The sequence below is a fragment of the Zonotrichia albicollis genome, chromosome 4 (assembly GCF_047830755.1).
Source record: "Zonotrichia albicollis isolate bZonAlb1 chromosome 4, bZonAlb1.hap1, whole genome shotgun sequence".
Lineage (NCBI taxonomy): Eukaryota > Metazoa > Chordata > Aves > Passeriformes > Passerellidae > Zonotrichia > Zonotrichia albicollis.
Genome location: NC_133822.1, coordinates 45064967 through 45087305, shown reverse-complemented (window position 1 = coordinate 45087305; position 22339 = coordinate 45064967). Strand labels below are relative to the sequence as shown.

The 22339-nt window shown below is 47.4% G+C and overlaps 2 protein-coding genes across 2 annotated transcripts; both read left to right on the top strand.

Moving 5' to 3' along the window:
- The first annotated feature begins 11992 nt into the window (after nucleotides 1-11992).
- MYF6 (myogenic factor 6) lies at nucleotides 11993-13917 on the top strand. The gene is made up of 3 exons (XM_005480638.4): nucleotides 11993-12758; nucleotides 13020-13110; nucleotides 13276-13917. Exons 1-3 carry the CDS (start codon nucleotides 12243-12245, stop codon nucleotides 13392-13394), a joined length of 726 nt encoding a protein of 241 aa, XP_005480695.1. The 5' UTR covers nucleotides 11993-12242; the 3' UTR covers nucleotides 13395-13917.
- Nucleotides 13918-14432: 515 nt separating this feature from the next.
- Nucleotides 14433-22114, top strand: MYF5 (myogenic factor 5). The gene is made up of 4 exons (XM_005480639.4): nucleotides 14433-14618; nucleotides 14998-20478; nucleotides 20940-21015; nucleotides 21152-22114. The coding sequence occupies exons 2-4, from the start codon at nucleotides 19972-19974 to the stop codon at nucleotides 21343-21345; spliced, it is 777 nt and encodes a 258-aa protein (XP_005480696.1). The 5' UTR covers nucleotides 14433-14618; nucleotides 14998-19971; the 3' UTR covers nucleotides 21346-22114.
- Nucleotides 22115-22339: the final 225 nt, after the last annotated feature.

Here is a 22339-nt window from a genome sequence, read left to right as displayed (position 1 = left end):
TTCAACATTTACACAATGCTTCCAAGCACCTCATCATTCTTGTTAGCATTTCGTCTTCCCATTCTGTGCTGTCTATAGTGGTACCAGCTGTATCAGTTTTGAGATGCACAGCAGTCCCTGAAAATGGATAAGGAACTGCAGCTAAGTCTTCCCAGCCTGGAACAGGAGGCAAGGAGTGCCTCATGTGCCTCTAACCTGTTTGTATGTCCTAGGGGGATGTGTGGGGTTCCTTTCTGAGCAGCATGACACATGTTCATCTTACCACTCACCGTAACTATCAGTTTCCTTCCCCTGTAGAATTACCACTTAGCTAGGTACTCAGTTTGGATTTCTGCAGTGATCTTCCCCCCTGAAATGCTCCTTTTGTGCCATTGTCCTCATCAAACTGAGGTCATGAAGAATTTGAAATCTACACAAGTCCACCAAAAGATGATAATTCAAGATCTCTCTGTGATATCTGCAAACTTGACAAGCATATTTTCAATTCAACCAGATGAGTTATTAATTAAAACCAAAGTTCCTAGAGGAGCACTCTGGGAAGTCTCGCATTCAAGACTTCTGCTTTGATGAGTTTACAAAGAGTTGAATATGTATATAAGTTTCATTACATAGTCTTCATTTTCATAGTATTCATATGAAGATGGCATGTGAAAATGTAGAAAAAATTTCATTTAAATTGTTTCTGCTTAGTCTCCTTATATTCTGCTATACTTCTACTTATTGCATAACATTTATCATGGCAAGACAAAAAAATCTATTTGGCACAGCTGAGTCTTAATGCCAACTCCATGTTGGCATTATTCACCCTTTTGTATTCTTAGAGCTGTACACAAATATTGCATAATTTTTCAGTATTTTCACAGAAACTTAGGCTGGACTCCTCATCTACAAGTCCCATTCCTTCTGCTTCTGCTTTACATTTGTCCATCTATACTTCTCTGCAAGCTCACTCATCCACCAATTGTTCTCAAAAACATCAGAAAATGGTAAAGATAATTTCAGGCAATTCTCTAATTACACTGAGGCTGAACCAGTTTTAACATGTAAATTAATCTAATAATTTTACCTCTTGGCTTTTCTGTCCTGTCTTGACTCCTTCTGCTTTTGTTATTAGTGCTAATAATTTTGTTAACCAGCTAATTGCACTTCATTTATTAATAGCATTTTTAATTGATACAGGCATTAAGCCCAGCATCATCTCTAAATGGCTTTCTCTCTGTTTAGGTCTACTTTGTTCTCTTGATACTGCAAATCAAACCTTAATAGAGGTTTCCCATTAATTTTTATGAGTTTTGATATTGATTTCTTGATTTGTCCTTTGCCTTTCTGATTCTGTCCTAACATGTCTATGCCTCCCTTTCTTTCCCAGCTTTTTTTCCCTGGGTTTCTTATGACTGCTCTTGCTCAGCTTTAGAACAGAGCATTAGAGCAATTTAGGCTGGAAAGGACCTGTGGAGGTCATCCAACCCAGGTCCATCTTCAGAGTTTGATCAGGTTACTCAGGGCCTTGCTATGTCAGGATGGCCATTTATCTTGTGCCTTCACCAAGAGGCAGTTACAGTCTACCAAGAATGACAAGTAAGTCCTGAACTGCCACATAAAATGCCCTTGGCTAAGTTGTGTTTGAGGTTCAATCTAGAAAGTGTGTTCTGACTCCATCTGTTCTAGGTCAATATGTCAGCACATGAAAAATAATGTCCCTGGCTGCTCTGCTGGGCCAACAGCGAGTGATTTCTGCATGCATCCAGAAGATCATGTTTAGATACATCTGGAAATTTACTGATGAAAAATGCAGCAAATATACCTTTCCAGACATCTCTAGGGCCTTGCAGCAGCAAGGCCTGAAAGAACACATGAATTTAGGCACTCAGACTGGGGCACAGGCACATAAATGCCATGTGTGATCAGGCCCTTGATGGCATTAGTGCTAATTGGCATGTGCTACCCCATGCACTCCCTGATGTCTCTTGGCAGCTCTGAGACCCTTCTCATGGTTAGTCCAAGAAGGATTATCTATCTGGACTTCCCTTCGCTGGCTGGTCCTCTGGGACTTGATCCTGCAAGCCCTATCAGATGTAAGTAATTGCAAAAAATACTTTGGGAGGTGAGACACTTTTGGGATGTTCAGAAAGGGATTAGATAAATTGATGGGCAACATGTCTGTAAACAGATACGAACAGAACTGCAGGGATGTTCTCTGTAACACAGAAAGTTGGAAGAGTCACACTCATCCATTAATTATTTCTGTAAGCTCACTGTGTCCAAGAACAAGTATGTGATGATGGGCACAGACTATAACGTGACTGGTGTGATGTCTGTGTCATATTTGCTAAAGGAAGCTATTTGGTTCAGACCAATAGTTGCTATCACATATTAATTCTTATGGCAAAAGGGAATGTAAGGATGGCTGAGACTAGTTCTGTTGGAACCTGGATGTTGGAACCCTGGATGCTGAGAATTTTAAACTTTTTGTGCTGAAAGGCACAGACCCACAAAGAACCACTACAATTGAACTGAGGCCGTGGAGAAGGCTTCCAAAATTGATTAATAGCACTGAGATTATGGATGTATAGTTGGTTAGAAGTGTGGAATATCACAGGGTGGAAAACTTAGAGTTTGGGGTTTTAGAATATAGAAATAAATATGAAGAAACATAGAGGTTTTAGGGTGGGGGCAGGTTGTTCTTTTTTACCTTCTTCTTCCTTCTTCTTCATGGGTTTGGCTGATATTTTGTAATTGGAAAATCTGCATTGTGGGCTTCAAGGGATCTGTTATTGAGTTAAAATGGAAAATAATCTAGGTGTCATTTGGGCATTTCCTGTCTTCACCAGAGCTCAGCACAACTGTTTATTGGGATCAGCAGTGTGCACTGACAGCTCAGGTGAAAAAGCCATTGGTCTAACTTGGACTCTTCAAATGAAAATAAATTCTGTTATCAGTGACTATAAAGTTGCAAATAAATCACTAAGAATTCACATTTTTGCCCCAAGTATTTTTTATTAAAATAATTGCAAAGTACTTAAAACCAAAAGCTATCACAACCAGAAAGCTAATTCCTTCCAAGAACCTGATACAGTTGATAAGATCACTCTAGATCATGACTTACTTAGAATCTTTGGGGCATTGGAAAAGTCACATCAAGAAGTTCGAGTAACATCATCTCATTTACAACTCTCTATATATGTCAGTTTGAGTCACAGGCATTTCTATTGTTCTGTGCATGCCTGCAGTTCTTGAATGTGCTGTAACTAAGGTGACTCAGTGACTTTTTTCAGAAATAAAAGCGTAGCTATAATTTCTTTTTTATTAGCTAGCTCTTGTTAGTCAGGAAAAAGAGAATTATTTGATCACATCAGGCAGTTTCTCTACTGATTGTTAAATTCTTGCCTGACTTTCAGTTCAGGGACATTGGGAGCACATATTTATCTTCTGTCAGAGGATATCAAATGTCTCAAGAAAGTGACTTTTTTTTTTCTAGTCTCGTATTTTCTCCTCTTACTTCAGATTCATGACTTCACAAACAGCTTAGAAGTTCCAAAAAATGCTAAGCAAGTCCATTATTAACTAAACTGGGACATAAATACAGTACTGAACAGCTGGAATTCTGGAAAATACTTTATGTGAAGTGTCACAAAATTCTTGGGACCATGGAAATGTCAAATTTGAGATGCTTGACTGAGAAAGCTCCACAATGAGAAGTGTTAATCCAAGCCTCTGCAGACTCTTTATTGTTTATAAACTGTTGCTGCTGCCTGCATAAATCAGCTTCAGCAAAGACACATCCTCTGTCTGAAAAGGCAGTTTAAATATCAGCACCCATGAGGCATTGATGGTGCTTGAGTGTGCTCACACACTGCTTTTCAGCCACTATAAAGAATAATACAATTTGTAAAGATGTGCTAATTTTGTGATCATTTAATAACTCCTTATTTCACTAAATTCTGGGGTCTAGCATCAGCTGGATCAAGACTATACATATATATATATGTGTGTCTATATATATATATAGACTATGTGTATATATATATATATATATATATATGTGACTATATATATATATGTGACTATATATATAGTCTTCTGTAAATTGATGTGACTTTTGGATCCAAATGGAGCAATCCTAGTGATCCAGAAGCTTCAGAGCTCTCTCTCCAAAAGAAATTCCAAGTAATTGACTATTTATTAATTCATGGGCAGTCTTTCTTGGTAATTCCTCATTAATGACATTGAAACTTCGGATGCTGATTTCTAATTCTTTTGTACTAATGGAAAGTCATTTCCTTGGAAAAAAAAACTGTAGGAAAAGTGCCTCTAAGGCTTCTCATAATGTCACTTTCTTTACCACAATGTCCCTGAAGGTTGTATATTGTGCAGGGTGGATTTCAGAGCTTAAAAGATGACAAAAGATTGAATCTCATCTCATTTATACAGTGGGGTTTTTCGAAGTCCAAAGGACTCAGCAGCTCACACTGAACAGAGCATGACTAGGCCATTATGTATGGACCTTCCAAAATAGAATTAATTTACTATTGGTCATGTGGAGTTTATTTAGGAACTGCTAGTGCACAAAACTTAAGTACATTCTATTTTTTAGTTATTATAGTCATCAATAATCCTTTGAAGTAATAACTATAAAGCTTACATTTCCAGGCAAACATTTGTATTAGTCTGCTCTAATACGTGAATGTTGGTCACAAATAATGACACTACAGGTTGACAGGTTCTGTCATTAGCCAGCTGGTTTACACTTCACAAAATTTTTCTCACTTTTTCTCTGAGTCTAAGCATAGATATAATTTGATAGTTACCAGTTTCAAAACACAGATCTAAGATTACTTTTTCAGGGATTGTTTATCTAATCAGAACAGATTATGTTTCTTCTTCTTCTAAACTTTTCCTCAGTGTTTAATTTTCTAATAATTTCCCCAAAAAACACAATCAATACACTTTCTTAAAAAATCCACATGCATCAATTCAGGTGAAGCCTTATTTTGGGTGACTTTTTGCAGGTCAAGAGGACATCTGGCAATCTTTTAGTCTGTGCACTTTCTCTGAAATTTTGTCCAGAATAGTCTAGTGAAGAATTAAATACAAGCAGGTTTTCAGCACGATTTTTCGCAATCTGATTAGAATGAGAAGGGTAAGACCCATTTTGTCAGACAGAATCTTTGAATACTATCCCACTTTCATTCCTGTCTTTTTTTGTAGTGCCAGATGAACTGCATGGGGAAGGAAGAGTATCAGCTCAGCCAAGGTTCTTTCCATACCTTGAGAAATGTCATGTTCTCTTTTAGTAGAGACCATAAGACTGCTTTGGATTTTGGAACATCACTAAGGTGTTTTAACATAGTATAGAAGTAGGCATCAGAGCCATTTATTTACTTCAAAAATCTCAAGAAATAGATTTGCAGATTTTCCTTTGTGTCACATATCCATGGAACATTCAAGAACTAAGTTAAAACATCTAGATTCCAGTGTGCTTTAAATAACATGTTTTTTGAGCCTTCAAGAATACCAAAGCAAATGAAATCTTAGCATATAAACATGCAGAAGTTTTTAAGTGAAATTATGACACACAAACAGAATACAGAGGCAAAGGAATACAGTACAGACCTCTGTATTTATTGGCGTGGCAGATCACAGGTAACCAACCTTGCATAGAAGCATGTACCTTAAATGTCACACAGATGAATATCTGGGTGACCTTCACAGCCCAAAACAGTTTTGCAGCTGTGCAACAAGTTTCCGTAACAACAGGATACAATATTCAAGGTCATTACTGCTATTTAATACAGCGCAAATTTCTTTCCAGATGACTTTATCTCAATAGCTTCTATTTTCCAAAAACAGCAGCTATTTTCTTTTTGAAAGTGAATCATTTGGCATAATAATTTCATGATTTTCATTTTGCATAATCATTTGACATAATCATTTAATGGTGATTCACTGTTTTAAACAATCCCTATGTTATTGCTAAGGAGAGACTTTCCTGCATTCATTACCCTCAGTGCATCTCCACAGTTTCCATTTCCAAGCCACTGTCATACCAGTTTTCCATTGGTCATGTGGAGTTTATTTGCAAAAATCCCTTATGAGAGGCCTAGAACAGTAAGCTGCCACTTTTCCACAGTCTGAGCACCAAACTCTTTTTTTATACACAGACAGCAGGGATGTGATCAGCCTGTGCTGGATGCAGAGACTTGCTCTTCACATTCCCATTTCTTCCTTTCACTTGCAGAGTTATGGTTTGACTATTGCCCTTTGGACTGAGATTAGGTTTAGATGTCACAGTCATCATGTTCAGGAACAACATGGTGTGAAAATGCATTTTACGCTTCCCACAGTCTGCAGTGTAAACAGACAAATCAGCATTTACTGTAAAAATAGCTTTTTGCCTAACTACAAAAAACATGACAACAACAAGTGATTGCACAATGTGATGTGTCTTTTACTCATGCCATATTTCATGTTCCCTGTGTTTTGCCTAATCACAAGTAGAAGACATCTGCCATTATTACTCCCTTTCTCCCTGCAAGAAATCCCTGCTTGTGGATAGAACCATGGAAAATGCTTGTTCCAGCCAGCAACAGTGCAATGGGCCTCCAGTTTCTGATAGGCACTCCCTCCTCCCCAGGAAAACGTCTTGTAGTAAAATAAATGTGTTTGTGCAGTGGTGACTATTTGTCACTGCAGCCCCTGACACAGGCATTAAAGCATCTGCCATTTAGAACTGTGTCTCATAACTGGCCAACATGAGAGCTGCAATGAAACCCTATCTCACCATATTGAACTGGAGAAGTCTGTTTAGTTAGCAAGGTTGCACCTCTCAGATACTAACAGGACCGTAACTGATATGAACACTAAAGTCCATATCCAATCAAAGGCAAACAGCAATAATTTGGAACAGCTATACAGTCAAGACCTCTGCAAATAAGAATTTTTAAATCTTCCCCTGCAAAGATTGTAAATTTCTACATAGTTGCCTATTCCAGGTCTCTGCCTTTCTGGCTCCCCAGCTCCGGAGCACATATTACACTGTTCACCACCCTATTTGCAAAACTTACATTCGAGGGATGGTTGCTACCATGTGCTTTTAAATTAAAGTGTCACACACTTATATATGAGCACTGGTATGTACAGCACACACACTTCCTCTGGTCAGTTCCTAAATCTCCAGTGAGAATGCATGTGACATTGTGGATATGCAAATAATATCAAACCCTTGGACAAGCAGAATTTGAATAGGGTCAAGGGAACAATAAATTCTAGGTAAACAAAAGTCAAGTAAGTCTAACATCATATATAAATTAAAATCAAGAATTAAAGCTGGGCTTCATTATTCCTACAGACCTCTGTGAAATTTATTTTAAGGCAAGAAGAGACAATGAAATTCAGCTAAGAAGTGCTACTACATACTACAAGCCATGAAGCTTGATATGCTTTGTTCCAGCAGCAGGAATTATTACTACTATTATTACTTCTGGAATGTCAAAAAGGTTCTTTTTGCTTAAATTTCCCATGGGTCATTATCAGCATAAAAAATGCTGGTCCCCTGTAGAGCCTCCACTGCCCACACTTTGAAGGACACTCATGGAAAAGCTATAATCTCTATTTACCAAACATTTCTGTAATATTTGGTAGATTCAGGAATAGATACATGCTTTTTAACACACTACCAGTCTTTGGTGTGCCAACTCTCCCCTTACATATTTGTCAGCCATTTCAAACATCCTACAAAGCAGATGCTTAAAATATCCTTCTGAAGGGAAGGGAGGGATGAAGTTTCTAATCCTCAATTTACAAATCCTTGGCATAATATTCTATTTCAGCAGCAAATCACAATTCTCTAGTTGTTCCCTAAGAACTTTGACTACAAATGTCAGCAGATCACACAGGAGAGCCAGGTACAGATCAGTCTAACCTGGCAGTGCTGAGCACCCAGCATTCCCTTAACATTTCAGGGTGCCTTCCAGCTTAGTTTCTCATGAGCAGAACCCAGGTGACACACCCTTGAGAGCACCCTGTTAGGAGAATGGAAAGTGCAGTAAGTCAGGGCTAGTCAGAGATTTCCTTGTCAAAGGCATTCCTGACAAAGTGAAACGAGAATGTAAACCCATCCTTGGTGAGTATCTGGGTGTACCTACTGACACATCATGAGAAATGACAATTAACCCTGTTAACAGCTTAGACTTGTGTCCTGACTATGTCACTTCACAGGCTGCAAGTGACAACAAAACATGGGCAGTAACACTGCCAGTATTTCTAGACACACCACCTACCCTTACCTGAAAACCTACCAGACTTGGGTGAGAAAGCCTGTGTGAACTGGAATTGACAACACAAGAGAACACAAAAAGAGCAATAGCCTAGAGGTTTTCAGTAGCAAAGAGGTTTTCAGTACTCTAAGTGGTTGTCTGGAGACAGTAATGAGGAGAGCTTTTTTTTTTTTTTTGTTGAGAAATTAGATGAGAAATGCTACAGTTTAAAAAGGTGGTTTTTTCCTGTGGGAAAAAGAAAAAAAAATGTTGGAAATAGCAATCAGTAGAAGATATAAAGTCAAATGTTAGAAGGGTTTCAAAACCACATTTAGAAGAATATAAACTGCTTGAAAAGGCAAAGGCAGAAAAACATCATCTTGTATTAACAACAAAATACTGAAAGTTTCTGCTAAGAAGGATGTTGCTGAGCACGAGTGTAAAAAGAAGAGGAGTGTGAATAGAAAAATTTCTATTTCCAAAGCACAGGAAAATTCTGAGAGGCCCAGTATGCCCACAGCTGGACCTACACTGGTCACCTGCACTACAAAAAGCAATTTAAGAATCATTACCCTGGTAGCCAAAGTATCTAGCCATGTCTCAAATCAAGTATTTGAGGTATGAGTAGAACAGGGCTATAACCAGGCCTGAAAATTCCACCTTCACCCAGGTGCCCTTTCACAGTGACACACAGCAATGGATAGGATGGATCCTCACTGACTGCCAATGCCACTGCAATGAGGTGTCAAAGAGATCAAAGATTTAAAACACACTGTGCCTGTGCCTGGAAGAATCTTGAGAACAATGAAGGAGAAAAAGGAAATATTTGGAATGGTATAAAGTGTTAAGTGAGTCCTAGCTGACAAAATACTTCTTAATAGTTCTGGACTTAATTTCTGCTTAAACCTTAAGGTGTAAAGAGTGACCAGGGCAGTTACAGGCTTATTAATCAACCACAATTATCCATAAAAATTGTAAGTGGCAAAGTGAATTTGGAGGGATCTAATTCCTGGAGGCCAGCTGTGACTTAAAATGTAGTGCACCTGTCTTGTGTTTGGTCATCCTGATCACTCATTGAATTTACAACTCACTGATTTTCTGAAATATTTCTTTGGCAAAGATAACAGACCTTGTAGACCAAATACAGCACACCAGAGTTTTACTTGTATAAATAGCCTGAAAGTGTATCTTCAGTAGAGCTACCATGCACAGAGGCAGGAACATTTTAATAAAGAACTGTCTTCAGAGAAAGTTTTTCTGTGAGGTTCTACCAAGCCAAGTGAAATTACAAGCAGTCTTCATTAGTGATCCTCCTTTCAATTCTATGTCCAGTTGTTCTTATTCACATGCTTTTATTTCCTCTTATGTCTTTGTGCTTATATCTAACATGGTAAGGAATAAAAACCATGAAGAGAAAAAAAGCCCATACCAACTTTGAATCCTCCACTTCATTCAGTTTTGTAATGGAGAACATCTCTGAGGATATTTTATTCATATGTGCTAGGGCTGTTTGCTGGCTGGGTTACACAAAACAAGGAGCTGCAGTGGGAGATGCAGCAAAATTCAAGTTTCCTATATGATGGGGAATCTGGCCATTTTCATTCAAATGAAAATTTATTTACAGTTGTTAGGAGTTTTTCTCCTATCAGTTATTCCTACAAAGGACTAATTATGTTGAGCCCACATCATTGTGAGGAACTGGATCTGTTTACTCTGTCACTAAGTGCTGGGAAGAAAGAACATATTTTGTTTCCTGTTTAAAAAAAAAGAAATCTGTTGAAAGCAGCAGGAGCATCTGGCTCCTAAACTTACAGTTTCCCAACTTGCTGAGTTCACTTAAAGCTCTTGAAAGGACAACAACAATTTGGTAATTATCTTTCTCCTTTAAGCTAAATTTTCATTTGTGCACCTTACAAGATCTCGTCTGTCTTGTTCCAAACATTCCCAGGGTAGTATTGAAGAAACAAAAGATTAAAAGGAAAAAAATGAGTGTAGTAAATGTGAAAAAAAAATTAAACAACACACTTTTGGTTTGTGGAGTGTGGGTTTTTTTGGGGTTTTTTTGAAGGGGGTGGTTGTTTGTGTCTGGTTGGTTGGTTTTTAGTTTTGCTGCTTTGGGTTTTTTAATTATTACTACTATTAATGCTATGGGACAAAGACCCCTGTAATACCTGAAAGCATGTGAAGGAGCAGCTTTTCCATGGATAGTCAGCAAATTAAATCAGAGACACAACGGATGGGTAAAGGTCAACATTACATCCCTCTTTAAAGGTGGAAAATTAAATCACAGGAAAAGTAAGTGAGTGGTCAAAGGTCAAACAGAAAGCAAGTTGCAGAACATGGAAATGGAGAAACAATTTCTTATATTCAGCACCTTAACTGCCAGACTGCCTTTTCTTTAATCTGAAGAGGGAAAAAAACCTCAGTGGTGGAATAGTATCAAAATTAGTTTTGCTGAGAACTGTCTGAATTTCTCTGTCTCATCCAAAACTGGATATTGTTCTGCCTCATTAAAGAAGAAATGAGATCCACTCCAACAACACTGATGTGGTGAAAACAAAACCACCACTACTCTTACTATTGAAGATTTTTGTACTCCAAAAAAATTGGTTTGCAGTTCTGGAGCAACAGTTGAGTCAATGATTAATTTCGTTGTAGCTTTAGAGAAATAAACAATACCACCACACTTGCGTTCAGAAAGCTGAAGTTTGGAGCTACATTTGAGAGCTATGAGACCATTGCAGGTGCTTCATCTTCACATACTATTGTTTCTATAAAAAGCTTATACACGTGTATATACACACACACAGAGGAATATACTTACTTATTCACATAAATGTACATATGCATGTGTGTGGGCATATAGATACAGGCACATATGCATATGCACCTATGTCTATTTACATAAACACAAAGACATTACATGGTATTTAAAGAACACAAGGCAATGCAGGAAAAGAGGCAAAGAGGTAATTTTCCCAGTCCTCTTTCTTTATGTGAGACGGCTCCAGACACGATGTGACATTACAGTATAAGCTAACAGAGAGTGGGCACAAGCTCCATTTCTGTCTCTGTGTCTGGGAAGCTCTCTACACCCTGCCAGCCCCAAGGGATTAAACTTCAATTACACCATATGCCTGGGCTTTGCTTGCCCTGAGCGGCGTCAAGGACAAGGGCTGTGCAGCGAGCCCCATCCCACTGTGACCCAGTCACCTGGAATCACTCCTGTCACCTCATGGGCAACGTGGCAAAGTTCACAGTGACAGGCTAAGCCGAGGGGCGCTATCTGTGGATGCCTCATCATCGCAGCGCAGCTCTGCCTTGGCAACCTTCCTCGTGTGTGCAGAGGAGCAGCGAGCTTGGCTCCCAACCTTGGGCTGCCCCGGGTGCCTTGGGTCACAGGAATGGCACGCAGGGGGAAGGTGGCGGGGGAGTGGAAATAGCAGGGGCTTCTACTGAAAATATTAACCCGTCTATTTGGAAAGCGATGGCTGCCTTTGAAACCTCTCCTGACACACGTGTGCTCAGCCCCCGGCCGGGAGCGGTGGGCTGGGGAAGGGTTCCCCTGCCTTTGTCCCGCAGCCGGGCCCCGGGGCCAGGCACGCTGCTCCCGAGAGCACGGCACTTCGGGGGAGCGCGCACAGCTGGGTTGTGCTTTTTTCCGCTTGTTTTTGGGGTTGTTTTGGTTTGGTTTTTCTTTGTTTGTTTGTTTTAATTTTTTTTTCTAATTTGTCTCCCACCTCTCGTGTCCCCCCTCCCCCATCTAAATAGGAGATGTTCTCAGGACAGCGCCCAGGAGACTGACTGGAATCAGTTTTGGAGGGTGATACACCGCGACAGCTAAAAGTTGGATAGGGTTTCAGCAGCTCCTATATAAAGCAGAGGGGACTTATGTCACTGCACTAATTAAATTCCATCTGGGTTGTTCCTCGGGGTGTTTTTGAGATTGCCACCCAACTCAAGCAGGCAGAGAGGCCCAGGGACAGCATGATGGACCTTTTTGAAACTGGCTCCTATTTCTTCTACTTGGATGGCGAGAATGGAGCCCTGCAGCAGCTGGAGATGGCTGAGGGATCCCCGCTGTACCCAGGCAGCGATGGCACCTTGTCTCCATGTCAGGACCAAATGCAGCCGGAGGCCGGCAGCGACAGCAGCGGAGAGGAGCATGTGCTGGCACCCCCGGGACTACAACCCCCTCACTTCCCCGGCCAGTGTTTGATCTGGGCTTGTAAAACTTGCAAGAGAAAGTCGGCCCCCACGGACAGACGGAAAGCAGCCACCCTGCGGGAGAGGAGAAGGCTGAAGAAGATCAACGAAGCCTTCGAGGCTCTGAAAAGGCGGACTGTGGCCAACCCCAACCAGAGGCTGCCCAAGGTGGAGATACTGAGGAGCGCCATCAGCTACATCGAGAGGCTGCAGGACCTTTTGCACAGGCTGGATCAGCAGGAGAAAATGCAGGAGATCGGGGGGGACCCCTTCAGCTTCAGCCCCAAGCAGGGAAATGTAAGCACGGCCGCTTGGCCCCTGCGCCGCCACGGCAGCGCCGCCGCGCCCGTCCCCTCCCTCCTCCTCCTCCTCCTCCTCCTCCTCCTCGGCAGGGCCGCCGCGGGCCGGCAGGGCTGGCGGGAGCTCCCCGGGGAACCGGCCAGCCCTCGGGGCTGCCGAGCTCCGCCGGCCCGGGGAGCCGCGGCCGCCCCACTAACACCCGTCCTCTCCTCTCCTCTCCTCTCCCCGCGCCTCCCCGCTCCCGCCTGTGTGCCGCAGATCCCCAGCTCGGACTTCCTGAGCACCTGCAGCTCCGACTGGCAAAGCGTTTCCGACCATTCCCGAGCCCTAGGAGTCAGCCCCAAAGAAGGTAACTCTCCCCCGGGCCCGATTCCCGAGCCCCCTTGCCGAGCCCCGACGGCCCCGATCCCGGCGGTGCCGCCGTCCCGCTGCCGCCCGTGCCCGGGCTCTCGGCAGCCCCGGCGAGGAGCAGCGCTCTGCTCTGCTCTTTAATGCCTTCTCTCTCCTTGAGCAGGAGTCTCCGCTGTCGAGTCGTCGGCCTCCAGCAGCCTTCGCTGCCTCTCCTCAATAGTGGACAGTATTTCTTCCGACGATCCCAAACTGCCCAGCGCGGAGGAAGCGGTGGAGAAATAAACCGGGTTTTGTGGTGGTATATTTAACGGAGATAGAGCCTCCACCCTTTCTCCTCTAAACTAAGTAACGAAGCAAATTCACACAGTGGAAAGCCCAGGCAGGGCCCTTTTAAAAATCGAATCAAGGTACACCTACCCCAAAGAAAATGGCTCCCACCACTGACTCGAGTCAGACAGACTTCTCTCTTGCCTTTTTTTTTTTAACCCGAGTTTTGTTTTCTTTAACTTGTGTTGCATAAACCACCCTCCTTTTTTATTTTTATTTTTAAGATACTTACCTGTGTACCGGTGATCCGCTTTGTCTGAGACTCACCGGGAAGTTCATTCCTGTCTGAGTGAAGCCCTTGGTTGCATTGCGTGTGAGTCATATTTAAAGAGTCCCCGCCTCATTCGTTCCTGTAAATAATTTCAGTACTGTCTTTTCTTTTGTAAACATAACATATATATTTAAATGGTGGAATGTGATATTGTATATAAGAACAGATGGATTTCTTGGATTGTAAAATAAAGCTCTTTGTGTTACAGTGTTTTCTTCCCGTCCTCTTAATTTCATAAAATAACCCGATCCGGGAGCTCAAACCTGCCACTGACCTCAGTGAATGAAGGCCTGAAGAGTCAGAGCCGTGTAGCAGAAGCACGACCCGTGTGACTGAAGGCAGGACACGGGACAGATTTTTCTTTCGTTTACTCCTCCAAGGTTTCCCCTTCAGGGCCGCAGCCGCGGTGTGAATCACCAGGGTGTGAATCCCCCGTGTCTCCGTGGGCTCCCGGGGACGCCGGGCGGGCACGGGTGGGTGCCGGACAGGACCCGCCGCCCCTCCGGCCGGCCGCAGCGCGCCCAGCCCCGTTCCTGCGGAACGCATGTCTCCCTGGAAAGCGATATTGCTCCTCTAAAATGCCCGACAGTGCCGCTCGAGGACCTTGCCAGGCAAAGTCCTTCGCTGGCCTTGCCCTGCACGTGAAAGGTGAGGTTCGAAAAGGGGCATGAAAGAAGATACCCCCGCCCGTCGTCCTCCCCACTCATCCCCCCGACCTCCTGCCCCGCTCTTGGAGCTGGGAGAGGCTCAGTGCGTCTCACCTTCTCCTCTCGGCACAGAGGGCTTGAAAGCAGGGCTTCTCTGCGCAAAAACTGACGGGCCTGCTGCACTAATGGGACAGCAACTGGCTGTGACAGAAGCCCGCTCCCTCTGGGACTGGAGGGAGCCGTAGTTTCTTCCCAGGAAAGGTAACTCCCCTTGACATCCTTGAGCCTGAGGGAGAAGGGAATGGGGTCCTTCAGGGAGGAAGGAGTTAAGCGACCGAAAGGGTTTGGGGGTGGGGGGGTAACAGCATATGAAGCCTTTCACTCAGTGATGTAAAAAACCACAGCCTCTCTGAGGATGGTGAAACGGAGCTGCTCACAGTCAGAGCGTTACGGTTTGTAAAAGGTTGTACCCCCGGGAAGGGGCGACCACCAGGGATCGGCGCAGTCTGCCCCTGGCACACACACACACAGGGCCCGCCGGACAGCCTGCACAAGTAAACAGGACACTGCAACTCTACCGCGTGCGGTCTCCTCGCCAACGTTAGCCCTTGATTTATTCTTTGTTTCTGCTTTTTGAAAGGTCACAGTCGCGTTTCGGGAAGATCTCCCCCTTCCCGGCCATCAGGGGCACGGGTGCATCGGTCTGAAGGGGAAGCTCTGGGTAGAGCCTGCCCGAGAGCTGGCACTCCAATCCACCGTGCCTTCCTACCGCCCTGTCTGAGCCGCCGTGGCCAGCCGGGTCTTTAAATCAGTCCTGTACTACCTCCAATTGCTCTCTAACGAGATATTTCCTTACAAAGACTAATTGCGGCGGGACAGGACAGTGTGGTGGCTACAGTGATGCAACACTTTCCCCATATTTTTTCCTCCTCTCAAATTAAACCCCGTTGCCTCGGGGAACCCTCGGGCTCTTCAGAAAGCGGCGCGTCGGGGAGCGAGGGGCCCTGCGTGCCACCTCAGCGACCTGGCACGGGAGAGGATAGCTGCAGCTCGCTTCTGTGGCGAAGGCGCTTGCCCAGTGAGAGAGTATTTCAGATCGGGCTAGCATCTCGTCGACTGTCTTTCTAATTTGTTTCAACCCGACTCCCGCCGAGTCCGCGGGAAGGGCTACACACGGTTCACACGGCGATCCGAGCTCCGCGGGACCCGCTGCCCGCATCAGGGCAGGAGCCGTGCTGAGCCAGCCCTCAAGGCACAGACACCCCGGGGCACCGACTGCCAGCTTCACCCGCAGCCGGGCAATCACCCCAACAAGCCTCCCGTCCGTCCGGCAGGACCCCCGCGGCAGCGGCTCCCCCAGCAGCAGGGTAACTTGAGCGATTGTTTGGAGTAAGTTTGCCTAAAGGAGAGTTTTTTCATTAAATAAAGAAAATACCTCCCGAAGAGACTCTCCGTGACCCCCGCGGCTGCAGCTGACATGCCGGGCTTCCCAGTGAAGGTCGTCAGTGTGTTTGCAATTAAAATGTTTGTGTTAGATATTAATAACGATAATCTTTACTTAAGTCCCCAGCCAAAGCAAACAGGGCCCTGGAATCACAAAATCAAAGGGCAATAACTGGGTAAAGACAAGAGGTTTGTGATTTAATGAAGTCTTTTTCCGGAGGGACCACGCACAAATTCATCGCAGTTTTTGCGCAAATGCAAGTGCCCCTGCCGCTCCCTCCTCCCCTCTGCGGGCTGGAAATCCAATGTTCAACACAGCCTCCCTCGCCTGTACCTGCTCCGCTCCCTGGGAAGCAAACACCTGCTCGCTCCCTCAGCCGCGGCGGGATGCGGGGCTCCGCCGGCCCGCGGTGCGCAGTGCCCGGCCCGAGGTGCCTGCGGGGCCGGGAGCGATGGGAGGAAGGCGGGGGAAGGGGGAATGGGGTGCCTGTCTGCAGGGCTGCCCTGTTGACACCCGCTTTCCTCTGAAGTGACGCGACCCAGGGTTTAAAGCCTTGTATTGAGGTTTTTGGTTTAGTATTTTAGGTGGGGTTTTTTTGTTGTTGTTGTTTCGTTGGAGTTTTTAGGTTGGTTAGTTTTGGCTTTCACATTGTGTATCTTTATTTTCCTCGGTGAAACCGCCCGCAATCCAGGGAGGGAAGCGGACAGCCAGCAGCAGGCTTAACTCATTCTCTGAACTCAGAGTCAAGGCGGTCAAGAGGCGACACTGCAACTATTTCCACGGGAAAATTCCTGCGTGGACCACTGCTGCTTTGTGGACCCCGCACGACTTTTCCGCAGTTTCCGTCTTTCTGTGGAGAATGAGCTGGGGGTGGGCGTAGGGGGCAGGGAGGGAGGAGGCTGAATAATTGAACCATGTGCTCGCTGGGACGCCCCTCCGATAGCAGGAACTAGCAACTTTTCCCAGTCTCAAGGCTGCTAAAACCCCCTCGTGTCCCTTTGATCTCTCCTGGGAGTCCCGGGGAGCCATCAGAGGCCAATGCCTTCTTCAGCTGTCCTCTATACAACTCCCTCTGGCAGGTACTAATGTGTTTACTTAGGTGCGCACGGTTCCCAGCGCTGGGGGGAACCAAACGTTTCTCACACGGCTGGAAGCGCCCGGCCCAGCCAGCCCGACTGGGAAATGATTTTATGGTGGGGGCATGGCAGAGGAGATGCCGTGCCCACTCGGTGCCGCTGCCGGCGGGAGCCGGGCGGAGCTGCTCGGCACCGTGAGGTTACGCGCTCTCCTCGCCCCGCACGGGCCCGCGGGTGCGCTCCGCGGAGCCGGCCGGGCACCGCGCAAAGGCGCTCCCAATGCCGGGGCTGGGATGCGCTAGGGGAGACCGCAAACACCTCTCACCCCCTCAGTCAGTGACTTATGGTTTCGGTAGGATTTTCTGCTCTTAAATAGAAAGGTGTGGGACTTGGGAAAAGATGGCACGCTCTGCAGAAGGTGCCCACATTGGATGGAATCCCTCCAGGAATAGGTGCGGCACGGCGATTCCTGAGGAGTGAGGACGGCTGGGGTGAGGAACACCATTTAAAGGGATCCTGACACGTTCACCACTTTCTCTCTACCAGCCCATAGGAGCAGACAGTGTCTGATGCTAAGGCTGCTCCTGCTTTCCAGACTTGAGCCTCCTGAAATGCAGCACCATCCTCCCCCTTCCCCCACCCCGCCCTTCGCCAGCAGCCTCATTAGCCGGCCTTGCAGTGCGTGTTTTCTCCCCCCTTTCTTTAGTTCCACTCGCCTACTGCATTTTTGCAAATTTGTTTTGAGATCACTTTACCAGAGGAGCCGGGGGCTCCTTAAGGGATACTAATTACTGATTTTTTTTTCTTCCTGAGTGACAGGCCCTTCCATGGTTTCTTCTATTTCCCAAAAAATATTCAAGGAAAAAGGAATGATATTTTTTTCCTATCTCTTCAAATACCTTTGGGGAAAAGCACGTTTCTTAACAGCCCCAGCTCCTCTGAGTTAAGAGTCAAATCTGCGAGCTAAAGCTGTGCATGCCAGGAGAGCGGGATTGAGGGGCCTGGCGTTGTGCACCGAGAGATCTACAGTGCATGCTTGGAGAGAACCCAAGCATGCACCAACCCAGAAAGGTGATCGGAACTGCAACCGGCACTTTAAAGATCAAGTTTATTTGTGCACGAAGCATAAATATGTAAACAGGTCTATTTTAGCCAGCGCGAACGCGGTAAATGAAATTGTGTGTGTGTTTGTCTATGTCTGTGTGTGTGTGCACGCCATAGCCCAGTGAAGAGTTCAAGTTACTGCTGAGCAGAACTCCTGACTGGTGCTGTCTTAGGAAAACAGTAGGGAACTGTCCTGTTTCAGATGTGGGCCAACAAAACAGCAACCTGCACCTCAGAGTGGCAGAAGCCTGGAATTCTGAGATTTCCCATTCTGTAACTTTACTCCTTTATCAACTCCCTGCTTTTCATACAGTATTCATTTCAAAGGGGCTCCCCGTGTTTATGGCCCCAAGTAAACCAAAGCAGTGCAGATGTAGCCTTTCCCAGCTTTTAGATAATTTTGCAGCCTTTCATAGGAAGAAGGGTGTGTGCATGATTGCTTTTTAGGAAAAAAAAAATTAGCCTAAGAATGGCAGTCTTTGGGGGTTCGGGGATGGTGGTAGCGGGGAAACAAGGATGGGTTCCCTCCAGCCCCAGCACAGGCCGAGCTGCTTGCCTTTCCCCGCCTTGCCCGTGCGGACCGGACAGCTTCCCGGCGGTGTGCGCTGCCACAGGGCATCTCTCTCAGGAGATGCTTCCCTACCGGCTTTGCTCACTTGATCAGCATTTCCCGGAGACAGGCGGCTCGCCGTGCTACCGCATCACCCCTTCCTGAAGAGAGGCTAACTGAAGGCGCCTTTTTCCTGGGCACAAAAGCCACCTCCATAGCGTTTGAACCGCTGCTGGGTCATTTGCTCTCCGTCTGACTTAGCCTAGGTCACATAATTTTATTCCCAGGTACGGAAGGTTTCCTTTGCCTTCTCATAATATTTTCCTCAGCTACAAAAGCCACCTGGACGAAACCAAAGGATTCCTGCGCGTTAGCAAATGCCTGTTAAATGGCTTCATTACCACTCTAATGACCCTTGCACCGCTCCGCTCGGCTACTGCTGCGGCTGGGGCTCCGCAAGGCTTTTGTCCCCTTGTGTAAAGTTACTTAGGGATTGCGGGGTTAGAAATTTTACACTTCCAGGAGGGGTTTGTTGCACTGGCAGCTGGGACGCATCTGTAACGGTACAAGTTTGCCTGAAAGCAGAAAATTAGCAAGCCCAAGGCACTGCTTGACTGTTGTGTCCCTAGCAGCTCCAGGTCACAAGAGAAGGAGAAAGAAGGGGATTTGTCTCGGAGCAAACACATACACTTTTCTTTTGTGAGTACCTTCCCTTGTGATCCGATCCGGCAGCACTAAAATCTGGTTTCCCTTCTCTTCGTCTCTCCTGGCCACAAGTGGCTGTGCATTGCTGTCCCCCAACCTGCAGATGTGAGCGGTTGGTGGCACAACTTTAATTACTGGACAAAGAGCTCCTCGAGATAAATAAACACAGTCTAAGAAAAAGGTTATAATTTATCAGGTTAGACCTGGATCACGGGATGTGGGAAATAAAGATGTGCAAGTAGACAGTATAGGTGTCCCTCCCGAGGAAACGTGTGATGGGAAACGGGAGATGTGCACACCGAGACGAGGAAGGGCTCTGTAGGAGCCACTGACAAGTGGTTCGTGCGCGTCCACTGCCCCTCTTTCTCTTTCCATACCAAACTGCAAATTCACAGACTTGGTTGGAAATTCGGAGATGTCGCAATCAGTTCTTGGGAGGTCGTTCATTAGAAAAGTGCCCATCTCTCGGCGCTCCAAAGGAGCGGTGCGGAGCAAATTGTCTCCTGGGGACTGGAGGGGGCTTGCCCAGACAGCTCCCGGCAGGGGCTGTGGTGGGATATGCTAATAAAGACTGGCCTCTGCGGACCAGCCTCCCTTTCCATGTATATATAAGGGCCCCCCGCATCAGCCGAAGGACACTTGGTCTCGGGTCCCTAATTACGGAGGAAATTGCCCCAGCGCGCTGCGGAGCGCCTGGCCGAGAGCCGGTTCCCTACTGACGCCTCCGCAGCAGGGATGGAGGTGATGGACAGCTGCAAGTTCTCCCCGTCCGAGCTCTTCTATGACAGCTCCTGCCTCTCCTCCCCGGAGGGCGAGTTCCCCGAGGATTTTGAGCCCAGGGATCTGCCTCCTTTCAGCGCCCACGAGCCCCCCGAGCCTGCCTGCTCCGAGGAAGAGGAGCATGTGCGAGCTCCCACTGGCCACCACCAAGCTGGTCACTGCCTCATGTGGGCTTGCAAAGCCTGCAAAAGAAAATCCACCACAATGGACCGAAGGAAGGCAGCCACCATGAGGGAGAGAAGGAGGCTGAAGAAAGTGAACCAGGCTTTTGAGACCCTGAAGAGATGCACCACTGCCAACCCCAACCAAAGACTCCCCAAAGTAGAGATCCTGCGAAACGCCATCAGATACATCGAGAGCCTCCAGGAGCTCTTGCGGGAACAGGTAGAAAACTACTATCACCTGCCGGGACAGAGTTGCTCCGAACCGACCAGCCCCACTTCCAGCTGCTCCGACGGGATGGTAAGACAGAGGCAGGAGCCACGGGGCTGTGGGGACCCCAGGATGGCCCGCGGGCAGGTCACCCTCGGCCCAACGCCGTGGGACCAGTCCCATGGGTGTGGGACGGGCCGAACGCACCCGGACATCAGGAAAAGGCGGGCGGTTTGCCCTGGAACAGGCCCCTTCCCAGGTTTTCCGCTGGGCACGCAGCTGGGCTCTCCGGGGAAGTATGGGGGGAGGTAGCGCTGCCCGAGGGCACTCTGCAGGGCCCCGGCCCCCCTCTGCTGTCCCTTAGCGCGGCCCTAGAGGGGTAAGGCTGGGGGAGATGGGGAAGGCGCTGCCCAGGGCCAGCAGCCTGGCTGGGAGCGGCTGCCTCGCTCCCTCCCCGCTGGCCTTTATGGCCCTTTCCCGTCTCGGGGAGCGTCCCGCTGGCCCCTGGGCGGGGGCGGCACGGCCGGCACTCGCCCCTCGCTGTCTTGCAGGCCGACTGTGGCAGCCCCGTTTGGTCGGCGAGAGGCAGCGGCTTCGACGCCGTCTACTGCGCCGAGATGGCTCACGGTAAGCGCGACCCGAGCGGCGCGGCCTGCGGGTAGAGGCGGGGCCCAGGCCCCCCGCGCTGCCCGAGGCGCTGGGGCAGGCAGTGCGGCGGCCCGCGGTAACACGGTGCTCTGCCCCGGCCCTCCCCTCGGCCCAGGGTACGCCGCCGATCAGAGCAGCGCCCTGTCCAGCCTGGACTGCCTCTCCAGCATCGTGGACCGTCTCTCCCCGGCGGAGGAGCCAGGGCTGTCTCTCCGCGACGCCGACTCCCTCTCGCCCAGCGCCAGCATCGACTCGGGGCCGGAGACGCCCGGGACGCCGCTGCCCCGACGGACCTACCAGGCGCTATGAGGGGCCCGGGGGCCGGCACACCGCGCCTGCCGCCGGGGCCGCCTCCTGCTAGCGCTTCTCGGGCGAGAGGGGCGGCCCCGCAGCCCCTTGGGCCGCCGCTTCCCTCTGGGGCTGCAGGCAAAGCGCCGCGCCCGCCCCCGGCCAGGGATTGCCCGCACCCCGGCAGGGCGGGCAGGCCCCGGGGCTCGGGACACACGCGCTGCCCTGGAATCCCCGGTGCAAATAAAACGTGCTGTGAGAGAGCTGTCTGGCCGGCTGGTTCTTTAAGTGCATTCCCTGGCATGGGGGAGGGCAGCGAGGCTCGGCTGCGGGGCGCCCGCCAGCATCCATGCTGAGCCCCCAGCCAAGCTCGGGCTCCTGCCCGCGGGACGCCCCTCTTACCGCCCCACCACGGCGGTCCCCAGCCGGGACGTGGGGTGTCCTGCCGGGCTGGGCCCTGGGACTTCGTCTCTCCTTCCACCAGTGCGTACTATTCTGAGATCACTCATGGAGCAACAAAAACGTGGACGTTTAAATTCTCACACTATATCCTGTTATGGGCAGATTTTCCTTTTATTTTCTGCAAAGTAAAATTACTATTTCACAGTCATATTTTTCTATCCTCTCCTTCCGGCCTTCCCTTCCCATCCACCTCTGCAAAGCTCAAGTTTCGTTCACTGGGTATGAAGATGGACTGTGTATTACAGAATTTGACCTTAAAATTGTGTGGTGACTCTGCTCCTAAAACCACTGTATGATCTAGCTCTAATGCTGTGCTGGGGAATTTTACTTGTTGCTCTGGCAGAGACAAATTTAGTAAAGTTAGTAAGAACAAACCACATGTATCTCTTTCATAAGACACAAGGTATATTTCACAATATTCAGAAAGCAATATGGATTTATTTGCTTCTAATTACTTTGGTCTTTTGGTCCAGGATGCAAATTCATTACTCTCCATTTCTCTAGAAATAACCAGGTCAAATCTTCATGTGTTTTCAGATTTAACAAGTATTTC